The 22213-nt window shown below is 43.7% G+C and overlaps 1 protein-coding gene across 2 annotated transcripts in view; it reads right to left on the bottom strand.

Annotated features, from left to right (window-relative positions):
• Positions 1 to 1504: 1504 nt before the first annotated feature.
• The window catches only part of llgl1 (LLGL scribble cell polarity complex component 1), a 70154-nt gene continuing 49445 nt past the window's right edge, over positions 1505 to 22213 (bottom strand). For both annotated transcript variants that reach the window (XM_080724500.1, XM_080724501.1), the window contains 16 exons: positions 22039 to 22193; positions 21331 to 21551; positions 19706 to 19773; positions 18661 to 18835; positions 16289 to 16393; positions 15418 to 15710; positions 14548 to 14698; positions 14214 to 14355; positions 13572 to 13885; positions 12904 to 13095; positions 9314 to 9386; positions 8583 to 8697; positions 7929 to 7984; positions 6492 to 6627; positions 5874 to 5956; positions 1505 to 4502 (listed from right to left, as the gene is read on the bottom strand). In XM_080724500.1, coding sequence (XP_080580626.1) covers positions 5878 to 5956; positions 6492 to 6627; positions 7929 to 7984; positions 8583 to 8697; positions 9314 to 9386; positions 12904 to 13095; positions 13572 to 13885; positions 14214 to 14355; positions 14548 to 14698; positions 15418 to 15710; positions 16289 to 16393; positions 18661 to 18835; positions 19706 to 19773; positions 21331 to 21551; positions 22039 to 22193 — 2275 coding nt within the window. In that variant the 3' untranslated portion in view covers positions 1505 to 4502; positions 5874 to 5877. The remainder of the gene's footprint in view (positions 4503 to 5873; positions 5957 to 6491; positions 6628 to 7928; positions 7985 to 8582; positions 8698 to 9313; positions 9387 to 12903; positions 13096 to 13571; positions 13886 to 14213; positions 14356 to 14547; positions 14699 to 15417; positions 15711 to 16288; positions 16394 to 18660; positions 18836 to 19705; positions 19774 to 21330; positions 21552 to 22038; positions 22194 to 22213) is intronic.

The raw sequence follows: 22213 nt of genomic DNA, 5'->3' as shown, positions 1-22213 counted from the left end.
AACACCCGGAGAACAGTGAGTCCCAAAATCCCCCAAAATCTCCAAAAAAGTGAGTCCCAAAATCAAGGCGAAACACCTAGAAAAAAGTGAGTCCCATCAAGACGAAACACCCGGAGAAAAGTGAGTCCCAAAATTCCCCCAAAAAGTGAGTCCCAAAATCAAAATGAAACACCTGAAAAAAGTGATTCGCAAAAGGCGAAACACCCGGAGAAAAAAAAACTCATGCAAATGAGGTCCAAGTCAGACCTCTAGGCTGACCTGGAGTTTTTTTTTCCATCCGGGTGTTTCGCCTTGATGGGACTCACTTTTTTCAGGTGTTTCGCCTTGATTTTAGAGAGAGAGCTAGATCTTTCAACAAAAAGAACAATCAAATAGCCAAGGAACTACAGTATAATGGCCGTGGCTGCATATCAGTGCCAGTGGGTCTTTGACACATGGGTAAGCCTACTTATCACACAAAAAGTGTGAATGAGAAATGTAAAAAAGAAAAAAAAATACTAAGGCTACTTATATGAAATCAAATCAAATATGAAAAAGGGTGAAAATCTCCTGTTTTGGGGGATATTCTGGAACAGGAGACATGGTCAAATAACAGGAGACTTCCAAAAACAGGAGGGTTGGCAGGTATGGTATATGCTGACTGAACCAATTCCGCAGGCTTCATACATTTACTGTAGGGTCTGGCTAGTGGAAAGTTACCAGTGAGGACCGGACCTAATCGAAGGGTTCCAGGTCATACTGTATTCTTTTATATACGAATGTCTAACCTCCACCTGAGAGAGAGAAGGCTGCAACAATGGAATTGTATGCTGACTGTTTGTCCTCATGTCTGCTCTATCAATACAACAATTTATGAATATAGTCCTGGGTTGTCTCTGAGTCTTATTTAGGTGTGAAATAATTCTTCTGGTTATGGATTCATTCATCCATATTTTTTTAATAACGGCAACCCTGCCTGAAAGTCAGACCACTAGACCATCACCAAGTTAATCTCAACATGTATCCCTTAGCACCGTTGAAGTGTTCCTTTGTATGTTAGTATTCAGTTAATAAATTACTCAAGCCTTTGGTTCAACTACAGATGACCTGGGACTTCTCTCTAGGTCGTCCTCAGATGAGCCCTCCATCGTCGCTTCCAGTCATCCCGGTTCTCCATACATCTGGCCAGCGTTTGCGTTCCTGCATCTATCTTGAGTACATCCACGTATGTGAATGTATTTTACAATGTTTTTCAAAATACAACAAAAAGGGGATAAGGTGAGATAGGGCGCGGGGGCCCTGAGTATACTACACCAGTCATTCAGTGCTTTTTAAGTGTTTGTTTATATCTTAACATTAAACGATTCACAGCACTTTTGGATGATAAACTGATCATTTCAAGTACTGTATCTGACTTCACCCAATGTCAAGGTCCATCAAGAATATATTTAGGGGGACGGAAGTGAAATTAAACGTAATCCTATCCCACACAGTACTCATGAAAAAAACACCCATACTATGCACATCATTTAGAGTAAATACTTTATTAACATTCACCATTCCCCATCAGCAAAATGCTAAACAATCCAATTAAAACTCTACACACACAAAAATTAAAGACTTTAACAGAAAACAACGTCATCGTGGTTGTGGAATCATAAAGTAAGTTGTGCCAGCTGTAGCATGAAAGGGTTACTGTAAGTATTTGTGTGTCGACAAGACCCTTACCTCATAAACGAAACACTAATAAACACATAAAAAGGCATCACCGTAATCACCAAACCTATATTTTGAGCTACATTAGTTAGCAGTGAGGTCCCCTTTTTTTTTCTTTACATGAGGTGATAACAAAAGCATGGAATACTGAACGGTTGCTAAGCTACTGGAACAAAAGGTTGTAGAAGATTCTAAACATTCTATTCCATCATTGGCTTGGCATAATAAACCTGTCTCTTTACTTCAAGGCCGTAAACCTAGATATATATATTTTTTACATAGTAAAAGTTAAAAAATGGTTAAAATATTGGTGATCCAAGCACTTGCTTCCACTAGCCAAACGTTGCCCATACCACACTGCTTCACAGAAACCCATAGTACTTGCTTCTTTCTCCATCACCACAGTTACTGTAGCATCTGCTTAGCTTGCCTTTCACAGCATCTTTTCTAAAGTCACGGTTCTCAACTGGATTTGCTTAAGCATTCACCTTCCCTGTCAAGTCAAGACTGGGTGTAACCGAGTCTTAAACCAGGTTCTTAATAACTCTTAGTTCACAAGTCTGTGGGTCTCACGAAACACACTTCTGGGTCTTCACCTGCTAGTTGAATATTCTTTAACAAAGGGACCTCCCTTCCTTCCCGCACAATGTTTTAGACAAACTTCTCAATAAGATGTCTGGGGAATGTAAGAATAAGACAAGGAGCCCGTCTTTCTCACATTATTTCAGCACCACTGGAAAAGTGATGGAAGGAAAAGCAGTTGTGCCGTATTGCTTTTCATAAGTCCTAGAGTTAACAATTAGAAGGCAAAAAAGTACTTCAGCCAAATAAAAACAATAGCCAAAGAAATGTAAAAAAATAACCACCATCACAAACAAGTCTGAGCTCCTTCAACAGGTTGTTCCCGCAATCCATTGATCTCGGTGGGTTGACACAGCCATCGCAGCCATCCATTTACCATTACATCTCTTCTGATCTAGCGTCCCCTCAGCTCCAGAGAGAAGAGCTGGAGGGACACTGATGTCACCAGGGTATCAGACAGGATGGCAGCAAACCATCTGGCACCCGATTTCCTTACCCGATTCTCACTGCAGTCGTACCTTAAAGAATTTTCACCATAAGTACACGTGCCATACCTCAAGTGCTCTCTTGACTGTACATGCACTGTACCTGCAAGACCCCATGACACCACTGTCTCCTCCTCTCCTCTATGAGGTCCCATCTCTGATCTTTTAACCTTATATCCTCTATACTTAGTAAACAAATACTTAGTTGTCTGTACTTGGTCCGCTCTTTTTTCCTCGCTACACCTTAACCACTTCACCTACAACAGCCGCTCTAAAAGCTCATAACGCGTTGTTGCGAGCTTATAGATTGGCTATTTTTGACAAAAGTTCCCCGCAAAATAGGGGTGCTAGGGTTCAAGCGTTTTTTACCATACCGGTATTCTGTGTTGGTGAGACTGACCTGGCCACACATGCAGCTCTCAAGGCAAGCATGAGGGCTTCTGATCAAGGGTATCAACTCAAAAATATTACTTGGCCAAGTCCTTCTTCCATGATCAGAGTCTGTTGCCATTTATTCATTATAAAATACCATTACCTTTCCCCAAAGCCATATAAAACATTTCATAGAGTATCAGTCAGTTCAATAGGAAAAAGAAAGAAAGAAAAAATAACCTTCATAATCAGGATACTTAAGTTTGTTCCTTCATGAGATGTTAATACCAAGAGAGTAGGTAGATAACTTCAGTGATAGTGTGCTTGTGTGCGATGACAACATATTCCTCAATTGTTGTGCAGCACTAAGTCCAGGTGCATTTGATTTGCGGAACAACTTGGGCAGTAGTGAGGTGACTGAACCCCGCCCACACAGGACACTCGGTAAGGCAAGTCAACTGCCTCTACCGACACCCAGGCTAGAAAGAATAGGAAATGCTACAGCTCTCTAGTTCCCACAGATGTTCCATTTACTTCATATTGCTTAAAATAAAATAAGAATCTTGCCCTCTTTATCGCTACAATGTTCCCTTTCTGTCTCGGCTACAGATTCACAGTTCATCCTTTAGGTTAGTTTACAAAGGTCGTGGTGTCAGTGAAACACTTCAATACATCCACCATTGTGCACGTTAATATTCACAACAAGGAAATTTCCCAAATGAGCACCAGTTCAAACTGTGGGGGGGGACTTTGAATGAACCCCAAACGGAATCAAACATGGCACATTACAAGTGTTAAACGTGGGGGGGAGGGGGGATAATCCCACGGAAACATCACCGATAAATCTCCCAGTCGTAAAGGTAGCAGCCCTTTTCTAATCGCCCTTCATTTTGACTGCCCTGATTGGCTGCTGACCACCCTGTAAGCAGGGGCATGTCCAGTCAGTGCCATTCCATCCAGAACAATCCACGATGTGTTGAAAAGAACCTGGGACTGGGATTCAGTGGGAGATGTCCGCGGCTCAGTATATTATGCGATGTTGTGTTTTGATAAGTAATACTTAGTCCAACACATGGTATGACGAAGTTATGTCCTGGCATTTCATTCCTTCCTTTGTCCATAGGCTTTCCTCACAGTTTGTGCCAGGGTACCGGGAGGCAGGTGGAGGGTGTTGGTTGACGTGGCAGGGCTCTACACTAGGATAGGGGGATGGAGGAGGGTAGTGGGACAGGGACTGGAGCGTCCACTACCACATCTGTCTATATGCAGCCTGTCAATCCTTCCGTTCCGTCCATGTCTGTCTGTCTGTAGTCCAACCATGTGACCCCATCATCCAGCTGTGTTGTTCCGTCCCACCTCACTTCCTCCCTGAAACAGTTGAAAAACAATCAAAAGGTTGCTCACGTTGACAAAACAACAGCCAGTGCAAACAATGAAAATAACACATCCTGGGTTCAAAAGCACAGACTAACCGGGAAAGCATCGATGTCATTTAAGATTATTTGGCCACACTATAAGCTTGTAGATCTGCTATTTTTGAGTAGCAGATCTGCAGATCTAGTTTTTTCAGAAAAACACATTTTGCAGAATTCAGCTACCTCCTTTTTCCCCCTCAACACCAAATCTCTTCTCCGAAAATAGCAGGCCTACAAACAATACTAGTACACATGAATCAATGTCTTCTATTTATTGAGGAAAATAATGTATGAGTTTCAGCTGATGATCGAAATGTGTTTGTTGATCTCGGCAATAAATACCATTAAGCTGCAAGTGGTGTGTTTTCTGTTTGTTTATATATTGTATGTAACGAAGGAGAGAGGGGTGATATGAGGAGGAACAGTGTAAAAGAGAGCAATAATTTAGTGTATTGCAATGAGTGTGCATCAAAAGTGTAAGTAATCTTCAATATCAGACTCGGCCACTAGGGGGAAGGAGAGAGTTTACAATAAAGGAGAGGAGTGGACAGCATAATCAAAGATAGCAGGAGAGTAGATAGGCAGTAGTATATTGTCACTGTCCGGCAGAAACCTCATATCTCCAAGTTTTAAATGTGTATGTTTTTTCGTAAAGTGAAGCCCTTCTTCATTGTACAAGACTGTCGCACAGAACTAGTGAAAATAGCAGATTTACAAGCACTCAACGCTTCGCGGTGTGAGGCGTTGTGTGCTTGTAGATCAGCTATTTTCACTATTTTAAATCATTTTTAGAATGATAAATACAAACCAAATGGTTTTGGACATACAAGGTTACCACCCGACAACAACGATATCATATAAATAATGTATTTGTGAATAATTGATAAATAGTAGTAGTATATCAAAGACAAACGTTTTAACATCTATATTTGGTCTTCGATACTATACCACATCACTGGGAAATTAACTTACCGGTATGTATCTCTATCTCACTCCTTCATTCTACTAGGTACGGATATAGTAGCAAAACAAAATCGTTCCATGTATAAACATATTAGCTTTGCTAAGGCTTTGCTTTGCATGTTCTCCTCTCAGTGGTCTTCTGTATTTTATGCAGTGTAAAAGCACTCAAGCTTGTCTGCCTTGTTAGGGAGACGCTGTCTGTGTGCTGTCTTTTTCCTCCTCCAGAGACGTAATGGACAGAGGAGGAATGTAGCGTCGAGACAGAGAAACCCTTTGAAGTTTACACACTCTGGACACGCTCCATTAGAAACAGGTGTGTGTGTGTGTGTGTGTGTGTGCGTGCGTGTGCAGGATCTGTCACCTGTTCAGTTGATAAGGATGCCAGTAGGACGACCCTCCTCCTCTTTGATGTTTTTCAAGTTGTTCTCTGCCTCATCCACAGTGCTACACACACGCACACACACACGCACACACGCACACACACACACACACACACACACACACACACACACACACACACACACACACACACGTCAATTCACATATTCAGAAACTTGAAATATTATAAATCATGTTATGCCATGGAGAATCCTCTGATGCCAGAGGGTGTATAATATTTTCAGATAAATTGCTGCAGTCCCATCACTATTCTACTTAAAAATGCTTAATAAACATATGACTCAGTACCCATTTCAACATCAACTACATTGAAAACTATGGCTTTTAATATAACCGTCAACCTTTTCCTAGGTTATACTGGTCTTTATTTTTATTTTGTACTTGCTCTGACGAAGGCCTTGCACCCGGAACGCATCAAATAAAAAATGGCAGACCTGAGATGCTGCTTTTTTCACTTTAATTGTCATGGGTTACTTTTGGTTATACTGTGTGTGTGTGTGTGTGTGTGTGTGTGTGTGTGTGTGTGTGTGTGTGTGTGTGTGTGTGTGTGTGTGTGTGTGTGTGTGTGTGTGTGTCTTACGTTAGGAAGTCCCTGACGTCCTCCATGGTCAGTTCTCCGGTGGAGTCCAGGGTGATGTCAGCACAGCTGAGAGGGGAGTCCAGGGGGGTGTCCAGGCCTGGGGAGGACAAGGCACTCTGAGGGTCCTCTGCTAGCCCTGAGAGGAGAGCACAGCTTTAACCAATGTAGACATGAACGCAAATCTGTTTCACGTTTTGATTTGAACCACTTTAACCATTATTTTATGCTTTAACTATTAAAAAAATAGCAGATATACAAGCTCACAGCGCGCGCTGCGAGCTTGTAGATCTGCTATTTTTGAAAAATCGTGAACATTTGCGCAAGACTTTGAATATCTTTGACCCGATTCTATAAATGTCTTCTAAATCCTCCTTCTAAATCAGTGGTTCTTAAACTTTTTCATGTCAAGGACCCCCAAAATTACATGTGTTTTGCCGCAGACCCCCCCCCCCCCCCCCCCATCTCAAAATAGGTTGTTCCAAAGCAAATATTTGAGTTACAGATATTCGCTTTTAAAAAGATATATTCAAAGACTTGCAAAGAAATCACGACTTTTCAAAAATAGCAGATCTACAAGCTCGTGGCGTTGCACTATATCTGCTATTTTTCAATAGCTAAATGGGTTAACCCATGTCACCCTGCTGTCCCCAGTGTGGCCATGGAATCATATCATTGGTGAACATAAAAAGCTGCAACAGGTTTCCAAAAGGTTGCAACGCATGGCATTGCGAGCTTGGAGATCAGCTTAAGTGGTTGAAGTTCAAAGGTCAAAGCTTTCAGGTGGTGTGTGTATAGTTTTTGATTTGAAGGTTGTTATTTTTGTTGTTATTTAATCCTATCATTGATCTTGCAGCAGTATTCTGCTCTTATGCCATATTTTCCACATTTCTCAGACATACAGTCCAGAATGTCTACCATGAATGTAAAACATTTGTGAGTGTCAACTTCAGTTGTTTTTCTCTTGCACAGTCTGCACACAGTTGTTCTGGAGCAGCTAAGAGGGTTGACAGGCCCACCAGCATGTAAACAAAACCATACTCCAGCCAGTCTCCATGGCAACTCGCATTTCCTGCCAGGGAATGGAACGCCAGGCCCCAACTGGCAACTGGGGGCATTCTGAATGGTTACCATAGAGACCAGAGCGGACCCCCTTCTAGACCCACTCAGGGTGTGAAGGGGTTTGGAGAAGAGTAACACAGAGAGAGGGACGAGAAGAAGAATACCAACCAGAGCAAGAACAGGGAGGTAAACAATAGCAAGTGGAGGGAGAGAGAGAGAGAGAGAGAGAGAGAGAGAGAGAGAGAGAGAGAGAGAGAGAGAGAGAGAGAGAGAGAGAGAAACAGAGAGAGAGAGGGGCTAGGCACAGAGTAAGTCAGAAATAAAGAGTGATGACAGAAGCAAAATTACGGAGTGTGTGCGTGTGTTTTTTTTACATACCCTCAGCCTGGCTTTTGTGGGTTCCGTTGGCCTGGCGCTGAGCTGTCATGCCATCGCTAGGGACACACAAACCAATGTCACGATGTGAGCAATTATGTCATCACAACCGTTAAACTCACACATAAAGCCTTGACAGTAAAAATCAAAATTAAGAGTCTAGAGCAGGGGTCTTCAACGTTTTCAGTCCATGGACCCCTTAGTTGAGAGAGAGATGAAGCAGGGACCCCCACAATCTGTTCATAGATTCCATATAGTTTCATTGTTTTACAGCACAATCGTCAGTGTATTTTGGATTCATGCGGTTTCAGATATTTAACACTTGAACCATCAATACTTCCTTTCACTCTGTACTTATAGTCTGCTATTTTTCCCCTCTATGCCAAAGCTCTTTGCCGAAAATAGCCGATCTACAAGCTCACAACGCCTCGCAGCACGAGGCGTTGTGAGCTTGTAGATCGGCTATTTTTGGCTAAAGTTCTCAGAATGTGGATGCTAGGGTTTAAGCGGTTAATATAAAAAAGGAGAAAAAAGGTTTCTATCACACAAAGATTTGGCGGACCCCCTGTAGTAACTCTGAGGACTCCCTAGTGGTCCCGGACCCCCCGTTGAAGACCCTTGGTCTAGAGTTTTTATTCTCCAGAATGTGTGTACTACCTGGTAAGTGTGTGTTCCAAGGGTCGATCCAGCTGAACAGAACACAGTGGTTCAGTGAGGACCTTGGCTGACAGCGAGAACCGCTCATACTCGGAGGGGGAGATCAGGTAGAAACCTGGACAGGACAACAGACAGACAGCAGTTAGACAGACTTCTATGTTGAAAAACATAATACAGACGTGCATTACAATTGTGTGAGAACACCATGAATGTTGAATGACCCTTGAATGACTCTGAAGCCTTATGGTCGAATCGCTTTTCTCTGTTCCACACATTACACGTGAAGAACATACCAGAAATGCCAGTGTAATCGAGCAGATAGAAATGTGCTGCTTTGAGTTTGAGAACCTGGAGCAAACAAAGGTGTGGAAACTCTAAATATCGCTATCTTAATGAATCTCCAAACTGCCATCAGTCAGTCTACACTCTACAGCCATTGAAACAGAAAGATGTGAGCCAGATATTTAGAGTGAGAATGCATCCAAAAGAGTTATGGAGAGTTACTTCAGTCAGTTAGAGTTTGAGAGCACATGAGTGCGAGTCAGAATCAACTTTATTGTCGCATCACAGGTTCACAGGTGTAAAACAAATGGGTGACATTCGTATTTTGTTATTTTCAGAAAGAAAAGAAGAGGGGGGAGTGAAATATGACTGTGGTCAGTATAACACACTTGAATGAATGAGTAAGTGTGTTTCCTAGACTACCGGTACTAGGAGTTTTAATTCCTCACCCTGTCCATTCTTGGTGAAGACACAAGACGCAATGCCACTGATGTCCTCTTTACGAATGCAGTCGTAACGCACCTGAAGACACAGGAAACACAAGGTCACGTCAGAGAAAGAACGGAAACTTCACATACAGCCGATAGAACAGATGATAAATTACTCCCATCATGTGAACATCATATAGATTCCCTACCTCAAGTCATATGCACATTTGTTTGATGTATACACAGATTACACACTGATTGTATACATACTGATACACCAGAAAATGACACAGAAAAGCAACATGACCAAACAGGAAGGTTACAGATACAATGCAGGACAGGTGTTGCGTTTCTAGAGATGCTTCTCAGTGTGATCGGACCCTTATTGTGCAGTGTTTAGCTAGGTTAGCTAGCTGCTTGCTAAAGCATGTGCAGAGTGAGAGAGACAGTCTAGGACAGTGATTCTCAACCCTTTTCATTTCAAGGACCCCCCAACTTTATTTGCATTAGGCTACAAACCCCAACTTTTAGAACTGTCGAAATAGAGAAGGATCCGGGAACCTTTATCTTGGGTCTACGCTCACAATTCCTTTGTCACATTATAATTTCTTTGATAAGGTCCTACACCTTGCCCAGAAATGTATTTTAATGCATTGGATTAAAGACAACCCTCCTACTGTTACACTTTGGTATAAAGAGATTTTTTGTGTTCTCCCCCATGAGAGAATAATTATTTCCTAAAGCTCTGGGTTCCCTTTTAAACTCTGTCCCCTCTGAGCTCCCCTGTTCATGCTGAAAGGTCAGTCTTTGATTAGAAAACTTCTTCTAAGTAGAATGACTGTGGCTGACGGCACACTGAATATGGTTACTCATTCAGTAGCATTATCACGGAGCACTTATTCCTCCTTCAAGGTGTCCAAAAAACCCCAGGGCAAAAATCCACTCGTCCGAGACAGTTTGCCCTCCTGGCCCCAAAGTTGTGGAATAAACTCCCTGTCGCACTTAGAAGAACAACGACCTCACTCGCTAGCTTTCGCCGTGGACTGAAGACTGACCTGTTCAGACTCCACCTAAACCCATAGCACTACTGAAACACTCAATGACCATACATGAAGCTAGTTAGCATTTGTTTTTAGGTTTTTTAGAACTTTTATTTCCTTGACTGATTATATTGTTTCCTAGATAGATATTCATTTGCATTTGTTATATTGCTGTTGATGTACTGACATATTATCTTGTTTATTATTGTGATGTTTTATCTGCTTATTGTAAGTCGCTTTGGATTAAAAGCGTCTGCTAAATACCTAAACTGTAAACTGTAAACTGTCCACATGCTTTTGTCTTAAAAAAATAATACATACCCGTTGGTATGTATTTTATAACGTGGCATGGCTTTTATGGCTGTTTCTTCTAACTTTTGTTTCTTTCTATTTATCTTATTATTCCATTAGTTTCTTTCTCCTCTCATCACGTTCTTCCTTTTTTATTTTTCGGTTTTGTTCTTTGAGGTGGGTTCTCATTCATTTATTTTGGTAGCGTGGTATTTTTGGAAATCAATCAAATATTTAATAACATGATTTGGTCTAATATGATCTATCATTTGGTCCAGAATTCCTTTACCCTCTACAGTATGTACTGTAGGTATGGAAATAACATGTAGATTGATGAAGGGAGGAGAGCAAATCCTGTCTGTTAGTGATGGATACAGTATGTTTTGGGCAGTGGTGTACAGTAACAAAATCAATTTACTCAAGTACTGTACTTAAGTACAATTTTGAGGTATTTTTACTTTACTGGAGTATTTCCAATTGTCAGTATTTGCCAGACCCATGAAATGGGTAGGCCTACATAAGCAAATGTCGGTCTGTCCGGGTTTTCTATATAAAGGGTATGATGATGACATGATGATGACATGCCTACAAAAGGCATGATGTCATAAATGATGATGACAGACAGGGGGTCTGGCACAACCAGGTTGACCTGGTCTAGTTTTACTTATACTTCACTACATCTCAGAGGCAAATATACTTCTAATCCACTACAATTATTTGAAAACCTTAGTTACTGGTTGTAGATTTTGATTATTATTACAAAACTTCACTGGTTGTGGGATCACTGGTTGTGGGTAATCACACACACACGCACGCACGCACGCACGTCCATCTGGTTCACAGTCAACTCTTTCTCTCCCCTCGTCATTTCTGTTTAACAGCTGAACAGTTCTGTTTTCCTCACGTCACCCTCTCTTTCTCTTCTCTCAGTTCCTTCTTTTGTCTCTCCAACACAGCTGGAGAACTCCTTCCCTTCGCCATGTCTCTACATTATCTTTTTACAACTTAATGACTCTCCTTTTCATGTTTACGTGTTCTCTCTCCCTCCCTCTCACTTGTCCTCTCTTTCTCTCGCCATCCAAGTCTTTAATGGTTTTGTGGCCAGAAAGTCGTTCCAGACAGCATTCAGAGATGTACAAACACATTCTGACCACAGTGAAATGTCAGAATAACCTAATGAAGAATGCTGCCTCCCAAACACACATACATGCACCCGATCCCGATTTTGGATCCTAGTCCACCGATGACCGATGTTTTGAAAGACATTTGGGCCATTTGGAAAGAGGTTTTGGCCGCGTTCCTACGTCGCACTGCCAATCCCACCAATATGTCCAAGTCATAGTGTTGGGGGCTTTGTCAGAGCACCCGTTGTACCCATCTGTCTGTCATCTGTCCTTGTCCCCTTTGTGCCCATGTATGGAGATTCCTGATGTCATCAGTATATGCCCATATAATATGGAGCTGACTCGTGGTTTGTTTATGGTTATGCTGTCATGGTGATGTGACCGTGGTTTGTTTATGTTGTCATAGTAGTTTGTTTATGGCTGAGTCAGAATGACATCAGAGGTCCGCCCGCCGGCCCTCCATTATCCAATTTTGATATAGGATATACGTTGTCAGAATAAATTCTTATCATTTTTTTTTTTTTTTGGGCTATAATGACATGCCCAATGTTAAATATCCGGACACATGGGATGCATTCAGGGGGCCAGTTGTTCATTTAAAATGAAGCAAACACAGAACTAAAAGTTCCTATGACTGGTTGCTAGTTGTGCTGTTCTGGTACCAAAAGCAACATGTTCTCCATAGGATTCCATTCATTTCCTTTTACATTAGATTTTCTTACCTTAATAAATGGTTCCTGTCACTAGTTTAAAGCCTCGTTTCAATCACCATGATATGCGTTTTGTGAAAATATGGTCCAATTTATGTTAGAATTGATGTTAAAGCAGGGTATGCAGTAGGAGGGGCTTGTGATCATAGGCTTGTGATGGTTCTTCTTCGTGTGCTTTATTTTCAGCAAGCTAAAGACAATGTCCCATGTATCCCTGCGGTTGCACGTGACCGTTTGCAGCCAATAGCATTCCTGGTACCCACATTAAAACAATGATGGTGACACCCATACAAGGGCAAGCAGCAGCATAGAAACCAATGGGTTCCCACCGTCCATATTTTTTACAGTCTATGGATGCATTGCCAATACCGATGTAGTGTAAAAAGTGAAATAATGACCCATAGATTGGTCTGGCTCTGACACACACATACTGAACGCGGTCTTACCTGTGGTCGGAGGGCAGGGACGTTGAAGAGGTGCATGTCTCCCATGTTGGTGAGACAGACCAGTGTGTGTTCACTGTAGTCCTCCTGGGCTGTAGAACTCAACACCACCAGGGCCACCTTCCTCACCCGACAGCCCTCGTGGGCCGTCAACTTAAACTTGGTCTTGGCGCTGACCTTAGGAAGGGAGAAGACCTGGGGAGGGGGTTGTGGAGAGGAGATAAGACATTCAAGACCCAATTGAATTACCGGTATATGCATCTTTTAACGCCGGGTAACGCCTGACACTGTGGTTCCCCTGACACATCACTGTGACCTCACAGGTGACATCACAGTGATGTCAGATACTCAGAGCAGGGATCTCCATATATGGGCATAAAGGGATTCTGTTAGGGATCTCCATATATGGGCATAAAAGGGATTGTATCCCAGATGATGCCCTGTTAGGAGAATCACACTAACAGAATCCAAAAAAAAAAAAAAGAAAAAAAAAAAAAATGAAATAAAATGAAAGAAAATGAAAGAAATACATTAAATATATGGCGAAAATCTGCCATCTGTCTTGGCCAATCTGCCATCTGTCTTGACCATATGGCCAAGACAGATGGCAGATTTTCGCCCTTAGGCGTCTTACTGGTATATATAAAAGAAAAAAGAAAAACCTCCCTTACCTTGAGCTGTTCCTCTGAAGCAATGAGTACTGAGTGTGCGTTGGTCATGTCAGGTGCTGTGGCCAGGTCCTGTGCTGCTTCGTAGGGGTCCGGTAGCGGTTTCCCCCGGCCGTCCAGCACGCAGATCGACACCACGGGCGCCCGGTGCATCAGCTGGATCTCTTTACCCAGAACCGCCTCTGCGCACGCGCTGCCCTCGCCAGCAACGCCTCGGTCACACAAACGCCCGCCGCCCACGCCAGGTACCTCCAGAGCATAGGCGTACACACTGCCCGAGTTGGTTCCCGCCCACAGTGTGGGGCCGTGATGCGTACCTGGAGAGCAAAGAGGCAATGAGACAGAAATAAAAAAACTTAAACCCTCTATATTTAGTCAACATGAGTTGCCCCTTTACTTGGTGCGCTCTTTTTCCCTCTACACCAAATGTCTTGTGCTATAATAAATCTACAAGCTCACAACACGTCACAAACGTATATCTAGCTGATGTTTCCCCCAGAATATGAATGCTGGCTGTTCAAGTGGTTCAACAAAGCTCTTTTCCATAAAAGTTCCAACATTCAACCAAGGATAATTTATTTATTTCAATTATATTTTTGAATTCCAAACCAATGGACCATATGACCCAAGCATGTGTTGGCGTACCATCTCGTAGGAAGGTGTCGGCGAAGCAGAGACATCGGACCACCCCAGACAGTGAGTCGTCCGCTGACCGGGGCTCGATCCTGCGCTGTACCGGTGCCACCTCCTCCTGCTCTGCTGCTAGCGCAGCGTTGGCCTCCTGAACCTACAGAAAACACACACAATTACCCTACAGTATGTATACATCATACAACATGGCAGTGCAGCGCTTCATTCCATGCACCCAATGGACAGTGATCAGAAGCGGAACAGGGTGTGTGTGTGTGTGTGTGTGTGTGTGTGTGTGTGTGTGTGTGTGTGTGTGTGTGTGTGTGTGTGTTGTGTTTGTGTGTTTTACCTTGCTGGTGGGGGTGGTGATGGTGCGCTTCTTGCCAGACACCCTGCTCTTGCGGATCCGCCTGAAACTCTGTCGTAAAGACTTCTTCAGAGACTTGACTCTGGACAGTGGGCCCTCCATGGCCAAGGAGTCATTAGGATGCAGGGTACACCTGAGAGGACAGACAGACAGACAGACAGACAGACAGACAGACAGACAGACAGACAGACAGACAGACAGACAGACAGACAGACAGAGAGAGGAAGTGTGACAGAGTGACATTAGAATGAACGATACACTTGAGAACACAGACAGCGGTTCTGTAGTGTGACAGAGACCACCCAAAATAAGGATGTACCCTATAAAGATATGTGACAAGAAAAGAAAAGAGAAAGAAATTAGAACCCATAACAAAGTGTGTAGGGAATCCTTAGTGTTAACTCTTTTACTGCCTTGATGAGCGCACGTCATTTTTCCAATGCCGCCATGGCGAGCATTCGTCAATTCCCCAGCAGAGCCTGACTGTTAGTTTTTTCAGCCCTGGATCTACTTTCTCTATTTCTATGTCTACAACGGGTGCGAACAAGGCTTACTCTACAGCCTCTCGCTTTGTAATGGCGGCGCCCATTCGGCTGATTCTTTTCCCCCCGACACTATGAGAGATACGCCCGTCTTTTACACAAGACGGGAAATAATGGATGGATATTTTTCTATAAAATCACAAAGGTAAGGTACTTTAATGGCAGGGAACAGACTATAAAAATCCTTAATTAGGCAGTAAAAGAGTTAATTTAATATGGCTGTACCCTATCAAGCTCATGCCCTCTTCCTGTCTGTTCTGGTGAACTCAATGTTTGCCATGGTAACCCCCGGCCCCGCTCAGGCACCCACCTGGCGAGCACAGCGTTGCGTCTGTGGTAGTCGAACAGCCCAAAGCCGTGACTCGTCCCGAAGGCCATCAGGTTCCATTCGGCATGCAGCGTCACTGCAGTCACCGAGGCCGGCGGTAGGCACTGCACAAGCACCAATGGCTGGAAGCCTGGAGGGAAGGGGGCGGGCTTAAGGCGCGGCTCCAGCCTATCGTGGCCCTTCCAGGTGAAACCTTCCCTGTCCTGGAGCAGGTCCATCACACACACGTCCACCATGTGTTCCGAACGCTCGTCACTCAAACCCATCACCATCACCTGGACAGAGAGACAGGTTTACACAAGTCGACATACAAAGTCGATGGGGGGTTATAGTGCCGCTCATGGCTGCTGTGGTGACTACGTGTGTTGCGTTCTGTCGGTGTTGTTTCGTGTTTGTTTGTTTATGTTATGTTATATGTGAAAAAAAAAGTTTTGAATGCAAACATGTAATATGACAAATTCCTATGTGTACTAAACAATGTCAAATAAAGAAATCTGAATCTGGATGCAAATAGATGCAAATTTGGTGACGCAAAGGACGTAACTTTTTGACAAATTCTTACTTCATTAATCTCACTCCTTAGATTTGGTTTCCTGCTGATCCAATACAGAGTAAAAGTGACAAGGCCCTCGCCCTCCTTGAGTTGGAACTGACCTACAGTATGACCCAACTTAACACCAAGTCGCGTCGCTGCAATGATTTTGTATGTAATCCACACGCCACTCGAACAACTTTTGTATCTTTTGGTGGGAATGCACCTCATGAGAGATGATGGGTGTGTGTGTGTGTGTGTGTGTGTGTGTGTGTGTGTACTATATGTTACATACTGTATGCTGTACAACATGTACTGTACCTGTCCAGCAGTCCCTGCCACCACCAGCTTGCTGCTGTATTTACACATGCTAATCTTCTGGATGCCGAGCCGGGGGTCATCACTGTAGGGGTCAAAACATCCCACCTACACAAAAACACACAACATAGTTGGTTTGAAGTTCTCATTAAGACAGTAAAACGACCACAGGCTGTTTTAATTGCACCCAGTCACAATATGCAATGTCTTGGAGACGGTACGCTTAGAATACAAACACATTCTGGACGGGGCGTGGAATGTCAGAGTGGCCTCCGTGGAACCCTTCCCCAGAACATTCTTCCACACAGTGGTTCTCAAAGGGTGCTTTTCGACCGGCAAAGAACCGGTTTGGGTTCTTTATCCCGCTTATGGGATGAACCAGAGGTGAGCTTTTCCAACCGAGAACCGAGTTGGTTCCGAACCGTAAAAGTTGGTTCGGAACGGGAACCACAAAATCCTTGGTTCCTCTGGTTCAATCTGGTGGAAACGCAAGCCGTTTCGCGGCCGGTTCGCAAGAACGAACCAAGGTTCCAAGAAAGTTGAACGGCACTGGTTCTTGAACCAAGGTTCTTTTGGTGGAAAAGGCCCCAAAGTAGGGGGGGGGGGGTCCAAATGGACCCATATACAGTTAGGTCTGTAACTCTGATAGTGTGCACATTTACATTTGTACACACTCCAAGAGTTACAGGGGAGGTTTGAGAACGACTTTTCTGCTGAATTCCTGGACAATCCCCTTCTACCACCGCCACACACAAACATAAAAAAACAACACGTATGTGCATAAGACACTAAATCACACACAGTAGGAATTCCAACAGTATCCTCTCTCATGAGAGAGTTGTGTCTTGGCAAAACAAGGAGTAGGAGAGGTGGTTCACACACACACACACACACACACACACACACACACACACACACACACACACACACACACACACACACACACACACACACACAGAGTGAGGGATCTGGTTTTCATTACTGAGGAAAACAGGGAAAGGCTCTTCATCCCATATGAGGGTTACATTCCAGAGCATGCAGCTCTGTTACCATGGGTTACAGGACCGGGGAGGAAGGTAGAGGACAATGCAGAAGAGGAGCGGCGCGGACAGTAAAGAAGTACAAGAATGGGGTGAAAAAGAGGAGAATGTTAGATGAAGATATTGTGAAAGGAGTGTAAACACAGGACCTAAAAAAGGTGCCTGCATAGGAGTTAAGCCCTATATACTTTGTCTGACAACAAATAGCGAAACTAGCCAATCTACCACATCATCGTCTGTCTTGTCTTGTCTTGTCTTGTCTTGTCTTGTCTTGTATTGCAATGCATTATGAGCTCAGAGAGATTTTCCTTTTTCTGTTCAATCTTTTTTAAATTTCCCAAAAATAAATGAATACCGTACTGTCCGTACATATGTAATGATAATAGGCAAACTTAAGGATTTGGCAGAAAGAGGCAAACATTCTGCCAAAATGGCAGATCACCAAGTTCATAATGTGTCTATTTTTTACAAAAGAATTTGCTATAGAGAGAAAAGAGAGGGGGTCAAGTCCAGTCCGGGTCAACCTAGTATATATACATTAAGGGGCTTAAGTGGTTAAATGCTAATATGCAAATTATGTGACAGTTCATTTAAATACACAATCCTGTTATGCTGCGAGTTTGAACTAGGCTAATACAATGACACACAGCTACAGTACCTCATCTCTGTCATATGGATACGGTCATCTTCATGCAGTTGGGTAAAGAATAGGGTCAATCCAGTCAAATGGATACTGTGTTTAGGAACAAAATTAGCTGTTCAGTTTGTTTGTTTACATTCATCTACAGGCGCCATTTGTGACCAAGCTCAAACCCTTTAACACTGTATTGGTTTGTTGAAATATTCAACCAGGGAAAATCCACATGACCAATCTTGATTTCCTGCCAGTACGAAAGAGCTACAAAACCTCGCCACATCTCATGGGATCCGACGATGCTGAGATCTACCGTGTGCCTTGGTGCTGAATCAGTTTATTTGAATGTTATTCGGAGCAGGACGCGGCCATTAAAACTGAATCAGACTGTGGTTTAGTTCAGAGTCAGGGGAAACAATGGGGTGGGTCTGTCTACACACCAAACACATGAAAACTATCAGAGAGGGAAATTAGGCCACAGATGTAGTGTTGCAGGGGTGACTCTGTGTGTGTGTGTGTGTGTGTGTGTGTGTGTGTGTGTGTGTGTGTGTGTGTGTGTGTGTGTGTAAAACAGACTGTTTTCATTCCCAGTGCCTGTAAAACGAGAACCCAAGACTGATCTCAAGAGGAAAGATTCAACTCTCTCTTTCTTGCTCCCTCTTTCTCTCCCCTCTTTTCTCACACACACTCTCGATTCTCACCTTCCTGAAGGGTGGCCATTCCTCCTCCTGCTGCGCATCGGGGTCATCGCTAGGGTCCTGAGGGTCGTCGTTAGGGTCACAGTCTGTATGAAAAACGCTGGCCGTGCTGAGCTTGTACAGCGGAGTCAGGGCGACGCCCGACGCGTCCCAGAAACGCACTGTACCGTCCTCATGGCTGCGGAGAGAGCATGCAGACATGTCAACGTTCAGCTGTTGTGCATTAATAGGGAGGGGTGGGCTCAAAGGACATTGAGAACAACCTCAGCTGATAATTAAAATTAATCTTGATTAAATGAATGGCCCTAACCATAGTGATGGCTAGGGCGCGTACCTCTAACACAGCGGTAGCTCATGACCCAAAAGAGAAATTAGACGTTTGCCCGGGACCCAAACTAGTGAAAACAGCAGAAGCAAGCGTTTTTGGGAATGTTTTTGATTTGTTTTTTGAAAAAGAATTATTAAAAACATTAAAATGTGTCTGCGACCCATAAATGGGTCCCGCTTTGGGAAACAGTCCTCTAACACATGACAGCGAATCCCCTGGTTCGATTCCCAACCCGAAGGCCTTTTTGCCACTTCACAGTCCCCTACTCTCTTTCCGTGTTTTCTGTTGTCTTTACACTGTAACTATCAAATAACAGCTAAAAGAATCCCATAATACAGCTTTTTCTCTGATGTCATTTCCCAGAGCAACGGTTACAAATCACACTAGAACAGTTGACCGTTTTAGTTGACAACTTTGACAAGCTGTCCTTTAAGGGTGATTAATTCTTGGTTGCACATCAGTGTCGTGCACACAGCATATAGCCGATCTACAAGCTCACAACCAAGTATAAGCAGTTCAGGTTCTTCAGATGAATTCTAATCCAGGTCAGAGCTGCACAGCAGTGTGTGTGTCTGTGTGTGTGTGTGTGTGTGTGTGTGTGTGTGTGTGTGTGTGTGTGTGTGTGTGTGTGTGTGTGTGTGTGTGTGTGTGTGTGTGTGTGTGTGTGTGTGTTGTGTGTGTGTGTGTGTGTGTGTTGTGTGTGTGTGTATGTGTACATACCCAGTGAGGAGGAGCTCCTGGTGTTTGGGTGGAGGTGCCTGGTTTTTCCCTCCACATATAGGCCAGCTCTGCAGCAACAAAAGACAATCATTAGGAAGGCATTCTTTATCCTGACTCTGAACAGCATACACAGATGTAAGGCCATGGCAGGATAACATTGATTTAGTTTTCCCTTCTCCTCTTCTTTACCCCAACTCAAAAGTTCACTAGTCCTCCTGGCACAAATGTGAACACAGTTCTGATGCCAACCTCAGAAGCTTGGCCACACACAAACAGGCAGGAATGATATGAACTTGTGAACTTATGAACTCTGTTGCGCACAAGCGTGCGTGTGCAATCTGTCCTGAATCAAACAGCTGATACAGGCAGCCAAGCCGCTGCAAAGCCTTTTAACCACCTCCACCTGCTCTTTAAGCTAACATGCTTCGGCCAGCAGACCAACACTCAAATGGCAATTGACTTTCCTGATGACAGACACAGTCTCTAGCCTTTAAGCCGCGGTACGACTTTAACGATAGACTACCCTCATAATTAACCTCCCCAATGCCACACCAACAGTTAAAAGCTATGTTTTATCAAATCTAGATAGACTGTTGACCTACTAGTATATATACACTCAACAATGGCCTGCTACTGCTACAAGCCTGGTACTTCCAGGAGCTTTGCTGATGCAGGAGGACTGTACACCAACTCTATACAGTAGTGTTTTTTTTTATAGGAACCCAGATAATGCTGCAATCCAAATTGTGTGTGTGTGTGTGTGTGTGTGTGTGTGTGTGTGTGTGTGTGTGTGTGTGTGTGTGTGTGTGTGTGTGTGTGTGTGTGCGTGCGTGTGTGCGTGCGTGCGTGTTCCACATTACCACATAATGTGGAAGATTTGTTCGTCTAAAGATAAGTTGAACACACTAAATAGCCTTTTCTCCCTGTGGTGCAGGGAATTCTTTTTCTTTTTCATCAAATAATTAATTTTCCCCGCACACACTGGTTACCTCTGCATTGAATTGATTAAAAGCAAATCAACATTTCGGTCACAACGAGCTTCCTCAGGATGGTTTTCAGTCTAACCAGAGACTGCCTTCTTTATTCTAACATCAATCTTTACTGACAAATGCAGAAAATAAGTACATATATTACAGCAGTAAAAAGAAAACATATATAAATAATCAAAAGCGTTGATCACTTGAACCCTAGCATCCCTATTCTCGCAGGATTAATGCATATAATAAAATCTTCAGTGTTCGTTTAAGGTCTTTACACTCTGCACAATGGCTTGGATCTAAGGGGTCACACTACGCTCCTCTTGTGAATGGACGCAGTTCTGCGTAGAAAACGCATTCAAACTTTAGCAGTGAGCAGGCATGTGTGTGGGACGAGCACAAACGCCCTCCCCTCCCTACCTGCACGCTCGTCTCTCATTGATGATGTATTACTAAGTGTCAGTCACTTCCCATATGAAAAAAACCTTAACATGTGTCAAACATACAGGCAAGGACTGCGGCTCCCTCTTAAATTAAAGTCCCCCTCCCAGTTTCAAAGTAAACCCATGCAGCGTACTCTTGACAGATACCTTACCAATGGGGCAACACACCAAACACAAAGGCTATACTGTAGGACCTGTGCCTCACCCTGTGTGCACGCTGCTGTCCTTGCTGGGCCTTGCCTGCGTTGACCAGCCTCTCCCAGAGTTTGGGAGGAACACCGGAGACGTGACAGGAGCACGTGATGGCAGACGAGTGCAGAGGAGCCAGGTAAGGTGTGGGCTGAGAGGGCCACCCAGAGGTCAGGAGGTCAATGACAACCAACTCCTCCTCTAACAAAACCACCACGGCCGAGGGGTCATCAAACTCTGTCAAAGAAAAGAGGCAGGATAGAGGCTCTGTAAACCTTAAAATTAAACTGTTCAAGTGTCTGTTGTGGTATGGAAGATCCTCTGAAATAAAAACAGCTGATAACACGTCCCTCCATCTCTCCCTCCCTCCCTCCCTTTGCCACTCTTGCACAGATCAAGCTCTACCTCTCTCTCCCTCGCTGATCGAGCTCTGGTCTGACATCACACATAACAGAAGCTTTTGCCCAACAACGGAATGAACGGATATTTGCGCTGCCGTTAACCATTGCCTAAAATGCAGATTTGCGCACATCGGCTATTGTTAAGCAATGGTTTCTGATGTGTGTGACGTCAGATCCAAGCTTGATTAGCGAAAAAGAAAGAGAGGGAGAGAGGGCGATAGACTGAACGTCTGAAATCTGAACACGCTGATCAAAATGTCACAATGCAACACCTTGTCGTGCAATAACCCTGGCAACAGCAGGCACTGTATAAAGCCCCTCACCTTTCTCCTGCTCCACATTGTGGACAGTGAAGAAGTCAATGACTCTGGATGTGAAGTCTAAAGTGACGTGCTCTTTGTCCTTCTGGATGGACAGACAGTGGCGGTCTCCATAACTGGCTCTGGGCATCCCTCCACTGTACAACAACACTGGAGAACTGTAGGAGAGAGGAGTGAA

Source organism: Nannobrachium achirus, assembly GCF_963921795.1.
Source record: "Nannobrachium achirus genome assembly, chromosome: 4".
Classification (NCBI taxonomy): domain Eukaryota; kingdom Metazoa; phylum Chordata; class Actinopteri; order Myctophiformes; family Myctophidae; genus Nannobrachium; species Nannobrachium achirus.
This window is presented reverse-complemented; position numbering and strand designations above follow the sequence as displayed.